The sequence below is a fragment of the Lygodium microphyllum genome, chromosome 14, assembly GCF_053477565.2.
Source record: "Lygodium microphyllum isolate KBCC chromosome 14, Lygodium_microphyllum_v1.1.10, whole genome shotgun sequence".
In the NCBI taxonomy this organism is placed as follows: domain Eukaryota; kingdom Viridiplantae; phylum Streptophyta; class Polypodiopsida; order Schizaeales; family Lygodiaceae; genus Lygodium; species Lygodium microphyllum.
In genome coordinates, this window is record NC_141148.1 from 101,034,085 (window position 1) to 101,052,352 (window position 18,268).

The 18,268-nt window shown below is 41.5% G+C and overlaps 1 protein-coding gene across 3 annotated transcripts in view; it reads left to right on the forward strand.

Annotated features, from left to right (window-relative positions):
- The first annotated feature begins 869 nt into the window (after positions 1-869).
- Positions 870-18,268, forward strand: part of LOC148025907 (uncharacterized) — a 166,179-nt gene continuing 148,780 nt past the window's right edge. Inside the window, exons 1-3 of one of the 3 annotated variants that reach the window (XM_087693166.1) lie at positions 1,167-1,181; positions 4,976-5,039; positions 12,403-12,546. In XM_087693166.1, coding sequence (XP_087549292.1) covers positions 12,479-12,546 — 68 coding nt within the window. In that variant the 5' untranslated portion in view covers positions 1,167-1,181; positions 4,976-5,039; positions 12,403-12,478. Of the gene's footprint in view, positions 1,182-4,975; positions 5,040-12,402; positions 12,547-18,268 lie in introns of all 3 variants that reach the window. The other 2 variants (XM_087693165.1, XM_087693164.1) reach the window with 2 other exon arrangements.

An 18,268-nucleotide genomic window follows, 5' to 3' on the forward strand; every position in this document is an offset into this window, starting at 1 on the left:
AATGATAATGATGCTTAACCTAGGGTTTTTGGACTATATACCTAGGCTTCAAACTAACTTCTTTGGCCTACACTTACGTCTGACACTAGCCTAGGCTTTTACAAGTTGAAAGCACATTGGCCCCGTCTTAGTTGTTTGAAATAACATTCCTATTTTGAGAGCAATAAGCATAAAATCAGCTCCACAAAAAAGCTTCTCCACTTATTATGGGCTATTATCAAGATGAACCTATGGGAAAGGTTATGAGACTTGTGCTTCCTCAAACACATGGGTTTCCTAAAATTATGGAAATGTAAAAAATAAAGGATTTTTCTATGGCAAAACTAATCGTGGAAAATGTCCCTTAGTTTTAGGAACAATTTTGAGAGCTTGTAAAAGTCCTATAAGAACGACTTTCCATGAGCAAAAGTCTCCGCAACGATGAGCTATGGAAGGGGCTACTACAAATATCGAGTCCTCATGTTTGATTGCCAATTTCACACATTGTTGACTTGTAGGGTAGACTTTTGACACAAATATTCATGATTATAGGAAGGAAATGGTGTTGATATACTCTATTTGGTAGTATAAGACTTTTGGAGGTTGCTGTGGAGAGAACCTCCGCTTAGTACATCATGTAAAGAAAGATTATTACAAACTGCCCTGGACATTTTTGTAGAAATGATGGAGATTGGAGTTCATGTGAAGGCGCTTTAAGAAAGATTATTACAAATTGCCCTGGACATTTTTGTAGAAATGATGGAGAGTGGAGTTCATGTGAAGGCGCTTTAAGAGTCTATAAGCTAAATTGTAAAAATTTAAGGGGTATTTTTCGAATCTCCAGAAAATTGAGGCATTTTGGTAAAATATCGACTCTATATATACGGCATGATTCTAGCCGGTTTGTCGAGCTTCAACCCCATTATATGTAGTTGGATTTGGATGCTTTTTCTGCATCAAGAATCGAACAGGTCAACTCGATCATTCCGTTGGTTGGGCCTGCGGCCCTGCCTGACAAGACACAAGCGCTGCCTCGAAGCGGATCTTCATGGAAGAACACAGGATTTGCCATAATGCACACAACATGATAGTGGTTTATCGCCCGAGTCCTGCTTAACTGTCCACTTCATCCTCCCCTTCGTTTATATCGATCTTGTCATGCCTCCTTACAAAACAGAAATTGAGTGCACTGCTTACTGCAGGTATGCGAATCTTCGATCTGCTGCCTAATGACCCATCATGTCTGTCTAGATTCATCTTTCTCAAATCACGAAACTGTACAATAACAAATACCAAGATGACCATAAATTTGGAGGGGAATATCATATCCTTACTTCTCTTTTACCAGAAAAAGATGATTTTGTGCTACTTTTAATGGAACCATCTTCTTGGACATATCTACCTTACAAGAATAGGCTACGTGGATTCATCTTTCTCAAACCAGAAAATTTACAATAGTACGCATCAAGATGACCATAAATTGGAGGGGAATATCACATCCCTACTTTCCTTTTACAAGAAAAGGATGGCTAGCATGCCTCAGTCTCGAGAGCTAAAGGGCTTCAGTCAAACTTTCATAGGCAAAATTGAAAACAACGGCATTTTTCTTCATATGAAAAAGTCATTGGACATTGTGTGAAACTTCCATGGATTTATGTATCATCCCAGCCGAAGAATCATATGTACATTGGGTCTCAATCAACTAGCAGTCATTCAAATTGGGTAGCTCATTTTTCTCTTGGAACTTATCAACTTGCAAAGCAGGGGTGGTAAAATGGGTTTGATATGATTACCACGGGGAAGATTTGCTGCCTTCTCTACTTGATGTTCATGTGGATATGAACCACAATTCATCTGCCTCAGCCCAAAGAAAATGAGGTAAACTCTTATTTGAGGATAGTCAATAGCCATCTTCATAGTGGCCTTGTTTTGTTGCTCCATGACACCATTCTTTGATGGTGTATTGGCAAACTGCCTTTGAATGCCTTGTGATGAACAAGAATGACCAAAAGCATGAGAAGTGAACTCAACACAAGATCGGATCTCACTCTTTGAAGACAATGGGTAGTTTGTCTCTCCACCATTGTAGTTCACCTTTGGGACCTCTCAAATGTCCATAGTGGGCAATGCCAAAGAGCTCCAAATTTGTTCAATGGCTGAGCGAGGGCCGTGAGTCTATACATTCCACCATCTTTTGGGCCGGTCTTAACTGGCTTGTTGAGCTATCTAAATTTGCCTCCTAAATTATCATAGCTTTCTGGCATTTTTTTTGGTTCATTAGACAGCCCCAAAAAGGCATTTCGCACTTTATATGACATATGGTACTTTTTCTGGGGCTAACATGTTCTATAAAGAGGGACTCAATATGTGCACACAATTTTAGTCCCTCTTGCCACATCTTGTGCCATCCCTCCATCATCATTATCATGATCATCAACCTTCTTTTCCAGCTCCACATGCTGCTGCCCAGCTTCATCAGTTGCTGCCAGTTCTACTGCCACCAATTGCTCCTGCCACCCTACCTTCTGGAGGTCTCCCAGCCACTGCGTTTCAGTCTGCAGCCCTTTTGCACTGGTTGCAAACATTCCTGAATCTCTGGAGTCCCCATTTTTGGTTCCATGCTGCTGTCCAGCTTTGTCTACACCATTTGTAGCAGTTACCTACTGTTAGACACTCTCCAAGTAGCTACATTTTTTGCTGCCAACTGCTCCATGACATCATATTCAACATCGACTGCTGTGTTTTCATCACCCTCAGCTCTAGTATACTGCATTGACATCCTCATTGGTGGTTTTGCTGCACTTGGGATCTGTTTATGGAGGATGACACTCCCCGACACTATTCATTAGTATGATCCCATGAGAGACAGTGATTCTTGAACAATCTTTGCTCTTCCTCCATCTGTATCATATTCATTTCATTCATTCTTTCGTTACTTCCTTCTTCTCTCCTTTTGTGTTCTTATGTGGGTTCATTGAGTTTAGTTGTGTTGGTACACTGTGTGTTTTCTTTGCAAATCCTAGCATATCTTCACATGGTATTAGGGCCGGTGCTCTTTAAAGACTATCTTTTGGCTATCACGAAAAGCTTGCTTTGCACAAGCCACATGTAGGTAACATAATGGGACAGACTCCTTCATCTTGGGATCCTATGATGACTATTTAGGCTGCTCCATTGATGCCTTGATGCTGAATTATGATCTTGATGCGGGGGAAAACACTCCATCATCATCTTCCACTTATCTTTTGTCTAAGTACCATTCACCAAAGCCCAACTCTCCTCCCCTATGTATTCCTTCTTCACAAGGTGCTTCTCAGAAGGGGCACTCAGTTGATGAGACTAATCACCTCCTAGTTGAGGGAGAACAAACCACTCAAGGTACAACCGGAAGCTCAAAGTCTTTATCTCAACTAGGTCTATTAGCAGGATTGTACAACCTTTTTTGTGTGAACTTCATTTTTTCTATGTTGCTCCCTTTGTCATTCATGAGTTGATTGTTAGTCATTGCAGAGATCCAAATTGGAAGCCAAATTGGATATAGAGAAAGCTTCATAAGTAGAAATGCTCTATGAGGTACACTCATACTTTCTATTTGTGAGTATGAGCTCGGTGCTTTGCATTCTCCCTTCCTACCTTTCCCTTCCAATTCAATTACACATTTAGTTTCTTGTAGATTAGAATTAAACATCTTCCTGTTGAGCTAAAACATGCTTTTTAGCTAATAAGCATTCTTAAATAGCCCCAAAACACACTTAATTAATGAGAAATCCTAAAACGGGGAGCGGTCCGAGAGAGTTTCAGTGGTCCCCCAAAAGCCCTAATTCTTTGGGGCACCCTTCAACATCTATAAATAGACAGGCTGTCTCTATTTAGCCTTATCCCTTCCATGTAGGTTTCTCACCCTTGTGTGTACATCTTAGCTATCAGTCTCCCACCACATGGCGGTCTAGCCTTCGCGACTGCTGCCATCACCTCGTTCTACTGCCGTGTTCTATTGTGGCGTTTTACTGCGGCGTTCTACTGTGGCATTTTACTACGGCATTCTACTGCTGCGTTTTACTGTGACGTTCTATTGCGGCATTCTACTGCTACGTTTTGCTGCTTCGCCCACATCATCAGGCATCATTCTCTGCAGTTGCCTAAGTCTCCTCACACTCTGGTGATTAGCATTTGGTGTTTCTCTCACTCTGACACTCTAACTGGTGGTCACAGCACTTGGGATCCATTTTCGGTGGATGTCACTCTCCAAGTTTCAACACACTGCTGTGCCCTTGAGTATTTGTACACTCTTACATTCATTTGCAGTATTCATTCACTTCAAAGTTGTGTTCTTCTCTTCCTTCTTTTGTTTGTGTTTGAGGTTTTGTGTTTGAGTTTTGAGTTTTGTGTTTAGGGTTTGAGTTTTGCTTTCTATGTCTGTGTCTGTCTCTTTGTGTTTCTGCTGAGGTCATACACTCTGTGTTTCCTCAGTGCAAACCCTAGCAATTTTCTTCACATGGTATCAGAGTTGGTGCCCTTGTAAAGAGTATCCTGCGGATATTGTGGAGAGCTAGTCTTTGTGCGAGGCACACAATACGACTCGTAACTGAATCACAATGTCCTAGACACCTTATTTTCCAGTTCCTATGATGTCCTATCAGGCTTCTTCATCATTGGAGGCCCTAAGACGACATTATGAACTCAGTGAGGACGGCACTTCACTTTCACCTTTACTTTCTTTTTCTACTCCTATTCGAGATTTCACTAACATGACAGAGGACTTGAGGAGTACTATCGCAACAAGTATGATAATGTTTACACCCCTCCTACAAGCTTTGCTACCACATTCAGACTGGTTGGTGAGGTTGGCCACCTCTCCGATCATGGAGGACATGCGGCATTTGAAGCGTCTGGCGATCCATCTCCATCATTTCAGCTAGGTCCAGTGTCAGGTTTGTACAACCCTTTTGAGTTGAATGAATCAAAACTCTTGTCTGTTTTTTCTTTTGATGTGCAGGATCCGGATGGCTTTGCATATGTGAACTTCAATAGAGGGGCCTCACGAAGCAGACAGAATTCAGGTACATCTACAGCTTCTATTTCATTTGAGCATGTAACGCACACTTCTCACTTCTCTCCCATCCCACCCTCTTTTATCTCCACCCTTCATAATTTCTCTTCATTCTTTCAAAATCTCGGATTACACTTCACATCCGCTTCACACACACTAGGGGTTGGATCTTCCATCTCCGCTCCTAGCACCTTTTCCTTCTCTACCCCATTCTCTACCTCTTTGCACCATGGTACTTTGTTAGGGGGAATGCTATTAAGAAACCCTTCACCCTTCACCCACACTTTGCATTTTTGCATTTCTATGTTTTGCGTTAAGGGTTTGCATTTAGGGTTTGCAGCCCCAAAAAGGGGCACTATCCTAGACTGACTATGCCTATTTATAGGCCACTCTCTCATTCATTCACCACGGCTGATTCATTCAGTCCGTTACCTCTTCTCTCCAGCCTCTCCACTACCCTCACACCCCTTCAGGAGGACATTGCGGTTCGTGGTTCGTGGTTGTCATCATCTTCCTTGTGCTACGACACCCTTGTTCCCTTGTATCACATTCACTCCATGATTCAGATCTTCATCATTCCATTCATCAGAGTTTCTTCTCTCTTTTCTTCTCCTCTCCATGTTTGCTGAGTTTACTGCATGTTCCTCCCCGCAAACGCTATTGTCTCGCTGGTACGACATCGTTTGACATGGTATCAAAGCCGGTTCTGCTCAAACAATGGCAAAGATTCTCCACTCTAGTGAAGGCAAAGACCGGTGGCGGGTTTGGCATCCACTTCTTTTCTTCTGCTGCATCAAAATCTCGTATTTGCAAGTTTCAACTGTTTTCAGCTTGCTGCCCACACCCCTTTCGCGGAGGACATCGCAGTCTCGGTTGTCCCTTGCTGTCATCTATAGTCTGGTACCTGTTTCTAGCCTTCCACCCGCAGTTTGCAGCTGTTTACATCAGAGCGACAATTGCTAATCACTCTCCATTCAGAAAACAATCTCGTTTTTGCAGATTTTAGGTATTTCAGCTTGCTGCCCACACCCCAAACGCGAAGGACATCGTGGTCCAACCTGGCCATTGCAGTCTAGAATAATCTGGCGCCTGTTTCCAGCCTATCACACACTGTTCGGAGCTGATTTCAGTATATTGACTGCTGCTGTTGTTTTTTTCTTGCGTTTTTAGTATTTCTCTCTCCTGCAGGTTGTTTTGCCTGCGTTTTTAGTCTTTCTCTCACCTACTGTCTATATTTTTGGTCTTTCTCTCTCCTGCACAGGTTGTCCTGCCTGTGTTTTTAGTCTCTCTCTCCTCACATGCGTTTTCTACTGGTTGCAATCTCTTACTGCTGGTTGCATCCTTCTCCCACTGGCAGCTCACTTCCAGCCCTTCCACTGCTCTCCCATCCCTTGAGGCGGACATTGCGGTTCATGCTTCACATTGCCCTCACATCCCTTGAGGCGGCCCAGGATCTTCAGGTACCATCTAGATTGGGACCTCGGAGTTTTAGCTATGACTTGGTGATGAGGCCTTCGTATTCCTTCCAACATGGATGCGCGGAGCTAGTGGCTTCTCTCCCGAGGTTGAGTTTCGGGTTCTCCAATTCACTCTATCTACTGTTCTTTACTACAGGTTCCCTTTGCGGTGGAAATCTTGGATCTTAGGGGTCCTCTACATCTTCTTGTCTTGGTCACTTGGTCAGCATGGAGCCACCTCCTGAGATTGAGTACGGGCATATCCTTATGGTTCTCGGCACCACACAAAGTCCGACATTTCTCCTATGCATTGCATGTTTTCATCATCTTTGTACTAGGGTGCTTGGGCAAGTGAACAATTTCCCCACGAGGGACACTCTCCAAGTGGCACTTGTTGCATGAGCATTCTTCAGCATGTAGCATTGCATCTCCACCTCACTCTTCTCTTGTTCCCCTAACTACATCCGTCAATGGAGAGCCCGCAATGCCACAATCAATGTTGAGTTGATGCAGGGATTGGTTCCTGAGTTTCACTCTTAGTTACAGCACTTCCCGCTCGTATTAGAGTGTTGGAGTCACCTTCTCGACCGTTATGCAGCCCGCGGTCGGATTCAGCGCATAAATCTCAACTTTGAGCTTCAAGAGTTTTCTATTAAGGAAGGAGATGATCTGAAAGTCAAGCTGGCTGAATATAGATGGTTACTTGCCGAGTTCGCCACTACTGGCTCTCCAAAGTCAAACGACGATCAGGTTACATTATTCTTGAATAAGTTGCCCAAAAAATACTTCAATTTCAGTCAGCACATCATCTCATAGCCTCGATTGCCAACCTTCAATGAGTTTGAGTGCCAGTTCTTGCATTACGCGAGGCTGCATGATCAAGTCCATAAGAAATCCTCACCACTATCTTATTTAGAGCAGAGGGGGTTGGTTGCCTCTTCTTCGGGAGGGAAAACCAACAACGGCAAGAACTCGCAAGATGTGAAGGCAAGCCAATCAAAGGGTGACTCCTCTTCCTCAGATGGAACCAAAGAATCTAGACCTATCTAGTAGTAACTCCCTAAGAAAAACCGGCTTTGCACACATTGCTAGAGAGCAGGCCATGTGGACAAGGAGTGTCACTCCAAGGCCCAAGGTCTTCCACCTAAAAAGCCTCAACAGACCGCTGTGACTGCACAGTCCAGTGGGGCTACTCCTTCTGCTCCTGCTTCATCTGCTCCTTCAGCACCCGTTGTTACTGCTGGACATGTGGCCCGAGCATAGTCTCAGCAGATAGTCTCTTTCACTACCCCTGAGGGACTTCACCAAAAATCTTCTTATAACTCTACCTTTCACTTTCCTATCCTTATGTGCTAGGATCCGCTCAAGAACTAGAATCTCATCTAATTCCTCTACTTCAGACTGTTCCTCTTTAACCATATCTTCTTGCACTTCACCAATAAAAGGCCTCAATAGGCTCACATGGAATGCATTATGAATTTTCCAATTCTCTGGCAATTTCAGCCTATATGCTACGTCATTGATCTTCTCTGAGACTTGAAAAGGGCCATAGTAACGCATACTCAGCTTTGGAAACAAATGTTCCTTGCCCTTCTATTTTCTCAAACGTGCCTTTTCAAAATGCAATAAGACCCAATCATCCTTTTTGAACAAGAGCTCCTGACGATGACTATCAGCAGCTCTTTTCTGTTTAGTTTGTGGCTTTTCTAGGGCATACTTGACTTCTTTATATGCTTCTTCCTATTCTTTTACATAACGATCTGCTTCAAAGATGTTATCTTTTGTTTGCAAAATGGGAGGCAATTTCTTTCCACCTTCCACAATCTCAAAAGGTGCTTTGCCAGTAGATGAGTGCTTTGTATTATTGTATGCATACTCAACCAATGGCAAGTAGTGTTCCCAAGAAGTCTTATGATTTGAAACATAACACTTCAGTAGATCTAAAATAGTCGAATTTGCTTCTTCAGACTGTCCATTAGTTTGTGGATGGAAAAAAGATGAAAATTTCAGCGTAGTGCCCATGTTTTCAAACAATGCTTTCCAAAATAAGCTAGTCATTCTTGGGTCCCTATTACTCACAATTGATTGTGGCATTCCATGGTACTTGAAGATATTTTGCATAAATAACTTTACCATGTATTCTGACTTAATCTTTTTCCTTACAGGAATGAAATGTGCATGTTTGCTGAATTTGCAAATGATAGTCGAGATTCCATTATTCCCTGAAGAAGTTCTTGGAAGATCAAAAATGAAATCCATGGCAATACTTTCCCATGGTCTTTCTGGAATAGGCAGTGGTTGCAACCCTGGTGCCTTTTGTCTATCAAATTTGACCTTTTGGCATACAAGGCAAGTTCTGACATATGCATCAACATTAGATCTTAAGGCTGGCCAATAGAAGAAAGTCTCTACCGCTTTGACTGTAGCATCAATACCACGATGTCTTGCATACGGTGGAGTATGACTTTCCAATAAAACTTTTGGCCTTAACTGTTTTGTAACGCATAGTCTTCCATGCATCATGATAAAGCCTTCTTTGAACACATAATGATCATGATGTTGGCCATTGATCAATGGTTCATAGATTTCAGAGAAATCTTCGTCATCAACATTGGGTCAAAGGCTCTGAAATTTTCAAAGGAACAATTTTGTCTTCAGTGGCTATCTCAAATTCTTAACCATTTGAGAGATTTTGAGTAGAAAGTTTAGAAGTTTCTTTCTCTAGAATAGTGACATGTGGCATCTAGAAGAGGACATGTGTCATTTTGAAGAGACAAGTGTCCTTACACTTATCATTTTCAACAAAGTGTTTGTGATTTGTAGTCTCTACTTTTCACTTTTGAGCACCCAAGCCCCACACCTATATATCGAAGGTCTCTCTCTTCATTTGAAACAAGCTCTCATATTGAAATTTCATCTGTATGCTTTGTACTCTCCTATCTATCTCTCATCCAAGAAAAACTTTCTACTTAGCTTGATCTAATCCAAGCACTAAAAAAGAGAATCAACTTGTTACTCGGAGTTTGCAGAAATTAGAGTTTTAAAACTCTAGTTTTCAGAATTGCAGCAAATGAACCCTTTTGGGGGCCAGTTCCCCTCTCAATGTGGTGTCAACCTCTCTCTCTCTCTCCCTCCCGTGATGGATTTGGACTCCTTCATGGCATCATGGAGTACCATTGCCTTTTCCATGATGGATTTGGACCCCTTCGTCACATCGTGGAGTACGAGAACCAGAGATGCCTAGGTCTTTTCCTCTTGGAGCTCGAGAGGCGCCGAACTGCACTACTGCGAGACAGGAGGCCAGCTCACCCAGAGGGACATACACAGAGAGCAGTGACAGACTTTTTCTATAGAGCTGACCCTACTGACACTACCAGCCTAGCAGAGACAGAGCCACCCTGCCAGATACCTTACAGGCCACACCATAGAGTCACATTGGATAGAGCCATTTCCCTTCGTCAAGCATGACGACCGCGTCTACCAGAACCACGTCCGAGGAGCCCACACCACAGGTGGATTAGAGCCATTATTACGAGACACTGAAGACTCATCACCAAGCATATCAATAAAGCCGCTAGGGATCGCATCATAGCTGAGATCATGTGCAGATCTTGAGATCAGCTATAGCCCATAGTCTCCACCACACTTTTGTACATGGTTCTATCAAATCTGGTTCTCTTTCCTTTCCTTTCCTTTTCTATCGATGGAACAACACTACACATGGTTCAACCCTAGTATAGTCCCATCGTATAGTTATTTTCAGAATTGTTTCATAGGCCACCTACTTATTTGTAATGTTATCTTTACCTTACTGATGAGATGACATTAGACGTGGATGTACTCTGGATTTTGTCTCATAGGCCACATTGGCCTTATGTAGACGTTAATATATCTTTCTTTCTTTCTCTCTCTCTTTTTCTCTCTTCTAATTTTCACGGTGAGAATTGATCAAGTTGGTTAAGTTCAAAGTATTGCCATTCTCACATTCTTTCCCACACGTATATAGTGCCAATTAATAGGCACAAAATGATGTCAACAAAAATACTAGGTGGCCAGCAATCATCAAGTGCCAAAATACCAATCGGCCAATCTAAAATGGCTATGGTATAAAACACAAATGCACACTAATCTACAAACTTTGACACACAAGTGATATACTTTGCTAACAATGACATGGGTGGAATGTCATTACTTATGAAGATAGATGGTCATTTTCCCAAAAGGCAATTAATTGTCAATGATGTGGTACATTGTTAAAACAATGAGTCGGATGTTTTAATTATTGAAAGATTGACGAACCAATGGTGTCGGGTTGATTATTGGTATCGGTGGCATGCTTGCCAAAGTGGAATAAAAAGTGACAAGATGATCGTGCGAAGGATTGTGGAGGATTGAGGATCAACAATCGCATCATCTTCTTTTGTGTTCGTTTAGGTTTGTCCAAATGGAATTGGACACTATTTCAACCATTGGGATGCCATACGAGGAAAGTCCCAAAGGATAGGGTGGCCAATAGGTGAATAAAATGAAGGATCAATTGAATAAGGGCAGAGTTCTTAATAAAGGGGGTCATTAGCTTGAGGATCAAACGACGCTAGAGAAGTGGATCTGACAAACTTGCTCAACTTGATCGACAGCTTGGTGGAGCACGAAAATGTGATCATGATAGAGGAAAGTTCATACCGCAAGCCGAACGAGGAACTCGACTTAGGAGTTTTTCCAGAGGCAATTTAGCTAGTAAGCAGCTGTGATGCGCACGCTCGGTATGAGCACCACGGCAGAATGGCAGAGGCCATCATAACAGACTTGGAAGAGGAACGAAAGCTAGCCCACAAGGCGCTGCAAGGCATAGTGAAATACAACCAAGACCAACGTGCTAGGAGCTTAAGGCAGAATGCAGAATTGTGCGAGCTACAGCGGCTGAGCCTAGCAGGTGGGAATCAGACTGATCATGAGAGAGCCCTGACAAAGCTCATGGCTGTGAAAGCACATAAAAGGTGATTTGAGCAGGGTGTGGCGCGAGCTCAAGCTTTGTGGGTGAATGGTGCGGGGGATGTGAGGGGAAGGGAAAGGAAGCAGGGCTTTCCATTCCCACCCTTCTCTCCCATTTATCTATCTATCCTGCCCAGCTCCCATTCCTCCCCATTGCCAACCCTTACCTCTATTTGCTGTGTTCTCCCACCCTTCTAATCAATTTTCCTACTGCCCCCTCCCTTGGGACAATTGTTGTCCCTTTCCGATCCATAACCACTACGAGGACTTCTCAAAGGTGGGGGAGGAAGCATTCGTTAAGGAGCAATCGGGATCTAACTGTGTTCAAATTTTTTTGCATTTTCATTTGCATTATGTGTTTGCAAGCATAAATTTGCATCCTTTTGCACTTTACACATGTAGTTATGGAACTTTATGGTTTTAATGTATGGCTTTTGACCAAGATATTCAACCTATTTGGAATCACTCAGATCATTGACCCGGCATGATGAAATATCAAATATAGTCTTCATAGTCTTTCTCTCAATTTCACATGTAGATACAATGTTTCTTCATAGAAATTGATTCTCTGAACCCGGAATGATGAAATATCAAATATAGTCTTCATAGTCTTTCTCTCAATCTCACATGTAGATACAATGTTTCTTCATAGAAATTGATTCTCTCTTATACGCTCTCTCTCTCACATATGCTATCTCTCAATAGGCATGATTATGTGCATTTTCTAAGCTACCATGGTTAGTACAACAGGTGCTGAATCAGAATGTACACTTCTGATGAGGCATCACTTAATGTTTGTAAGATTTACATGATGGAAGGAGCAAATTTTGGTGTATACAACACATAACATGCCTTCTAGTGGGATATTTGATTGCATAGTGTATAAACCGCTTTATGAAAATGGCCTTACCCTGTTTGTTGCAGCTGTGGATATTGTTGCAACTGGGAATGGGGTCTGCTACTACCAGGCGCTTTTTATTTGGGCTTTGCACCATCATGGATGCCCCTAAAGCTGCGTGTGCGAAGGAAGGGATATATTGAGAGAAAAAGGCTGCCATTCTTTGCCAAGTAAGTCCTTCGTAATTGTTTGCATGTTTTTTCATTTTGAGATTTTATTGCCAAAGAAGTTTCCTACTAATCTTTGATCAACTATATTGTAGCATGAGTGGGTTTGATTTTGTTTCTGTAAAGTAGACCTTTGAGTTTGATAATTTTCATATAAAGAAGCATTAGCTGTAAAAGCTTTATACAGGTACTTCATGCAATTTAAGACTTGATCAATTTATTGAAAGAAGTATCAAGGGTTTACATTTGGGCATCAAGGCTAGTTCTACTATGGACAGTCTGCCACTCACTTGGAGAGAATGCAATGAACGCAGAGATCATGGAAGGTCCAAGACAATGCACCTTTGGTGTGCAAAATGACTTAATGGAATGATGTACAGTGCTAATGATTGCCTGAATAGGCAGCAGCCATGAATATGGCTGAACTGACCATGTGGGCCTTGAATCGGCTGCCCTGATGATGTGACATAAGTTGCAGTGGAATATGCCCTAATGGCTAAGATGTGCCTATGAAGTGGGTGTGCAATATGGAAGCTGGCCACTCCAAAATTCAACACCCCTTCTGAGCTACATACCAATGAATGAGTGCAATCATGGTGGAGGTTTGATGAGAACTTGGTACAGGAGATCTCCAAGGCGGCTGATGGGTGTGAAGCCTTGGTGAGGTCTTTGTGACATTGTCTTGCAAAAGAAGAATCTCCAATTGAACAGCTCCTGCTCAGCCTGCTTGTTGTTGCCTGGTGATTTTGCTGCCTGCTGGTTGGAAATGGCCCAGATCAGCTGGTGACCTGATCCAACAGCCTCTCCTCCTGCTAGAACACACCCAAAATGGCTATCCATCTCCTCTCGCAGCATCCAATCTGCCTCCTCTCACTAGCATGGGAAAGTTTTGCCACTTGGCAGCTTTTCAAATGTTTTTTAGCCAATTAAATTAATTTTCAGAATTAATTCTTGAAAATTAATTTAATCCTTTGTATTTGTCCATAAAATAAAAAATGCCCATCCACAATGTAATTGGCTACACCATTTTGGCTCCCAAGCTGTCCTGAGAATTAATTGATCCTAATTAATGCCTAGTTCCTAGTGTTACCATTGACAATTATTAGTCAAATAAATACCCTAGGTAGGCACTGCATAGTACTTGTCCACTATAGCTTATAACAACTTTTGCCTTTGACATCCACTGACATCTGGAGGTCCTTGGCTTGTCAGTGTGAATTAATTGTCTTGCACAACACATATGCACCTCACATTTGCACATTTGATTAACTTTGATTAACTAAATCAAATGCTAAGCAAAGCATAAAAAATCCACGTCTTTGTGATAGTGAGGTTCTATGGTTGGTGGGAGTATATGCACCTGATGTAGCTGGGGATTGTCATCAACTTTGGGAGGACACACAATGTCTATTTATGACACGTTGTCATGTTTTTCTATGTCAAGTAGTTGAAACTTATGGGAAGTCTAGTTGTGGCTGTCTCTTACCTGGTGCCTATGGAATTGCTGTGCCTATGTCTATGCTGAATTTACACTACCTGTCTACACCCTGTCACGAAGTTGGAAGTGGATTTAAAGCCTCAGTGTGACTGAAAGTGACAAGTACTTGTTTTTGGGCAGTGAAGTGGTCAATTTGGTGACTCTGGACCAAATATTTAAGTGTATGGACAGTTTGAATGATCCTAGGCAGCAGGCCCCATGAATTCCAATGCAAATTATGGGTTGGACAGGGCACCCTACTGCAGGGAAAAGGACTGCAAAAAACTTTTGTGTGTCTCTGGAAACTAAAGGAAAGCACTGAAGTTAACAGGGAGAAGACTTGTGGATGCTTTGGGTGTGCATGGAGGGACCAATCTGTGATCTCCAGGACTGTAGTGTATTGATTTGTGCAGAGAATACAGGCAGTCTATTGCTATTCATGCAAGGAATAGAGCGTTCTATTTCAAATGTGGAAGAGATTATGGATTTTTGTTGTCCCAAATAGGGGTTTTGTGTGGAATGTTTTGGGGTAATCTTATTCTACTACTGTAGGAGATTCATTAAGAGATTTTTAGGATGAAAGCAGCTCTCTTGGAAGCTTCAGAATAGGGATTTATTGGTTTATGTGGGCTGATTTGGTACCGGATTGTTCATAAGTAAGTTCGGGCTTGTTTTTGAGCCTCATACTTATTGTTTGATGCTTGATCTCATGTATAGCAAATATAATCATATGGGCTGAAAAAAATTGGGTTTTCTCTAGGCTATCGCCTCAAATTTATAGTCTTTATGTGGATGCATATGTTGTATAGAGATTGAGCTCAAGCTCATACGCGGGAAATATAGTCTACAGTTGGGATTCTAATGTCTCCTAGTTTTCTATTGCTTCTTGCCGCCTTCTTTCACAGAATTTCTTTTCTCCATGCTGTAATCTCTTCTTACTTGAGTCCTGGTGGCTTTTGGCCATGCACGACTAATCCACGACAATATCCAAGGTTTGTAATGGGTGACTTTAATACTTGCAAGCATTCAATATAGGTAACTTTGCCTCTTATTAACTTGGCTAATTATCTCCTCCTATTGGGCTGCCCTTCCTTGTATGGTGGCTTATTAGGAGGGCTACTACCAAGGATCAAATCTATGGCATGATCCTCTGGCCTTTAGGGTGGTAGTTGTCCTAGAAGTGATTGTGAGAAGCAATCAACATACATTTGCAAAAATGATATGTGATCTTTATCCAAACTAGACTTGTTCTGATTAGTCAAACTATTATCTTTATCCTTAACAAAAACGAAGTATGCTGGAAGATGATTTTTCATTACTTTAGAAACAATTGAAGTAGATACATGGGACTGATTCCCCAGTATGGGTCTTGCCTCTATGCTGAATAGTAATGACTTTGTCTTGGGGATCAATCACTTCATGCACACGATGACACCAAGGCACACCAAGCAATATATTGCATCCCTCTAATGGTGCAATGAAGAACTCTTCGTTGTCCACATAACTTTGAATGTGCAAATGAAGGCTCCCAATTAGAAGTGTGATAGGCTCTACATGGCCCTTGCATGCCATACCAATCTCTCCCATGGGTCCCATCTCATCCTCCTTGATACCTGAAGGGGTTGCCATGTCTGTAGAGATAAAATTGATTGTTGCTACTGAAACTAACCTTCCTCCTCGGATAGGGTGGTATTAACATGATTTAATAGTAATTATAGCAAGCATAAAATTCACATTAAGTGAAAATGCAAATATTACCACTTTAATCTTGGACAATGGATAACTTGTTGGCTTTAAAATTGACACTTTTTTGCAGTATTTCTTTATTTTTTATTGCAAATGGATGGAATACAACTCCTTTAATCTCCTCCGCTAATCTAAGTGCCTCTTGCTATCAAAACTAACCAGCAAGCCTCTAAACCAATTTACCCCTTGGTTTGCTCAAGGATTGGCCTTCACCTTGCTTCTTGAAAGATAAATTCAATCCCAAATTTGATATTGGCTGGTTGGTGTCTTGAATCTCCTTGAAATTATTTAATTTCCATTGTTGGAATTCAAGTCCTAGGTTCTCAAATTTGAGCAAGCATTTCAAGGTGGTTGTTAAACCCTAATTTTTGCTGTAAATTAGGGTTTATAGCAAAGATTTTTCAAAATCTCCACTTTTGATGATTCAAATGGTTAGATTTTGCTAAGATAACTTGAGAGATGACTGGGAGATGAGAGAGAATGCAGTAGAGAGAAATTTTAGAGTTTCATCGCAAGAAAGACAGAAAAATTGTTGTTGCCTTGCTGAAACAACTATGGAAGCTTTCACCTGTAGCTTAGGACTACGAGAAAGACTACTGCCCTCTTCTATATATTGTCACCTGCACTAGAAGGACCTTGGGTTGCTGTCATTTGCTTTTGGAGGGCTCCAAATTGTTCTCACTTGCTGTAGGAATGGTCCCTGTGGTTGCCAATCACATCAACATCATCTCCTTGCTCTCTAATAGTCTCCTTCTCTTTTACAATGGCTAGAATAGATTTCCACTAGCCCCTAAAAACATTTTACCCATCTGCATGGGTAAGTTTTGCCAAGTGATATCCTTCTAATTCCATTTTTCAACATTATCTTGCTTATTAAATTAATTTTTAGAATATTAATTTTAAAAATTCATTTAATAATTATTTTAATGTCTAGAAAATAATTCTACTAGCCAATAATTAAATTAGCTAAGACAATTTGTCTCCCAAGTGTCTTTGAGTAGTTATTGACCCCTAGACTAGTATCAATTAAATAATTAATATCTAGTTTCTAATGTCACCATTGATATTAGTGGTCAATAAATTGGTTTAGGCCCAAATCTAACATCAGGAACCACCTAGTATTGTCATACATAACTTATTACAACTTTTGCCTTTTGCACCAATTGATATCTCATCGTCCTAGGTCCAACATTGAAATAATTGTTTTGTACCTCACATGTGCAAGTCACAAATTTTTTAAATTAACTTTTAATCAAATGCTAAGCAAAGCACTAAAATTTCACGTCCTTGTGACAGAGCACCCCCTTGAAATCCTTGCAATCGTCCTCGATTGCACTACAATGTGCCAAAGTATCTGTTGTCACTACTGGAAATTTATATTGGTATCATAGTTAAACATGTGTACCCATTGCATAACCAAGTTTATGCCCTCTGCATGTTTGAAATTCCAGTCACTTAAACCAATTACAATTCATATACATGAATCATAACCATAGTCAGAACCATAAGAAATGCGTCCATATGCCAAAATCCAACACTGTTCTGACCACCAAGGCATTATAATGCATAAATTGAGTATAGACACCACCTCATAGCAATGATGTACCACATGATAGTCATGTAAAGCATACATAAGCCACAAATCACATGTAACTTATGCTATCACACTTCTTTTGCATCACCTGCAAGTGTACGTTACATGCCATCCATGTATCCCATACATGCCTTACAAATGTACATTACATCCAAATGTACACTCCATGTATTGCATACATGTTAGCCACCTTGTAAATATATAGTTTCAGAGTCTAGATGCAAACCATACACATCTATATACCAACTCACAGTGACTAGTATACTGAATAGTGATCCCAATGATAGAAATACTGATAGCATACAATACCTTGGATGCAAGCCAAGTACATTCGAGTTCCACTACATAACCAAGCTGTTGATCACTAGGGAAGTGGAGATGTAACCTCCCCATTAAGCATTAGGTAATTTTTTGGACCTTCTATGCTCTGTTGAGAGCCTGTTGGCAACTCTCAGTACGTGCAATGGTGAGGCTAGACCTATGCTGCCACTAATCAACCATCACAGTTGACAATGTTCTCAATGCTAGAGGACTTGTTTGACTGGTATGTAGAGACCGACATTGTTATTGTAGAGACATTTAAGGATGTGAGTCTTGTCCATATTTGCAAGTTGCCTCCTGACAAGGTGATTGTTGAGGCCCACTCATCACAGTTGAGTACTTCAGCTACTCGGATTGTGGACAGTGGAGCTATCCATCATATGACCCCCATCGTCAAGCCACTATAGCTAGGGCACGTCCAAGTTGGGAACAACTCCTCGGTCACGATTCAGGCTGATAGTCTTTTTAGTTTTGCCATTCACTAGGGCCCGGATTGCGCTATGTTGGATGATGTATACCATGTCCCCAACTTGGGGTTAACTTGTTGTCGATTAGGTAGAGTAGTCTTCTTTACAACAACCACAGTC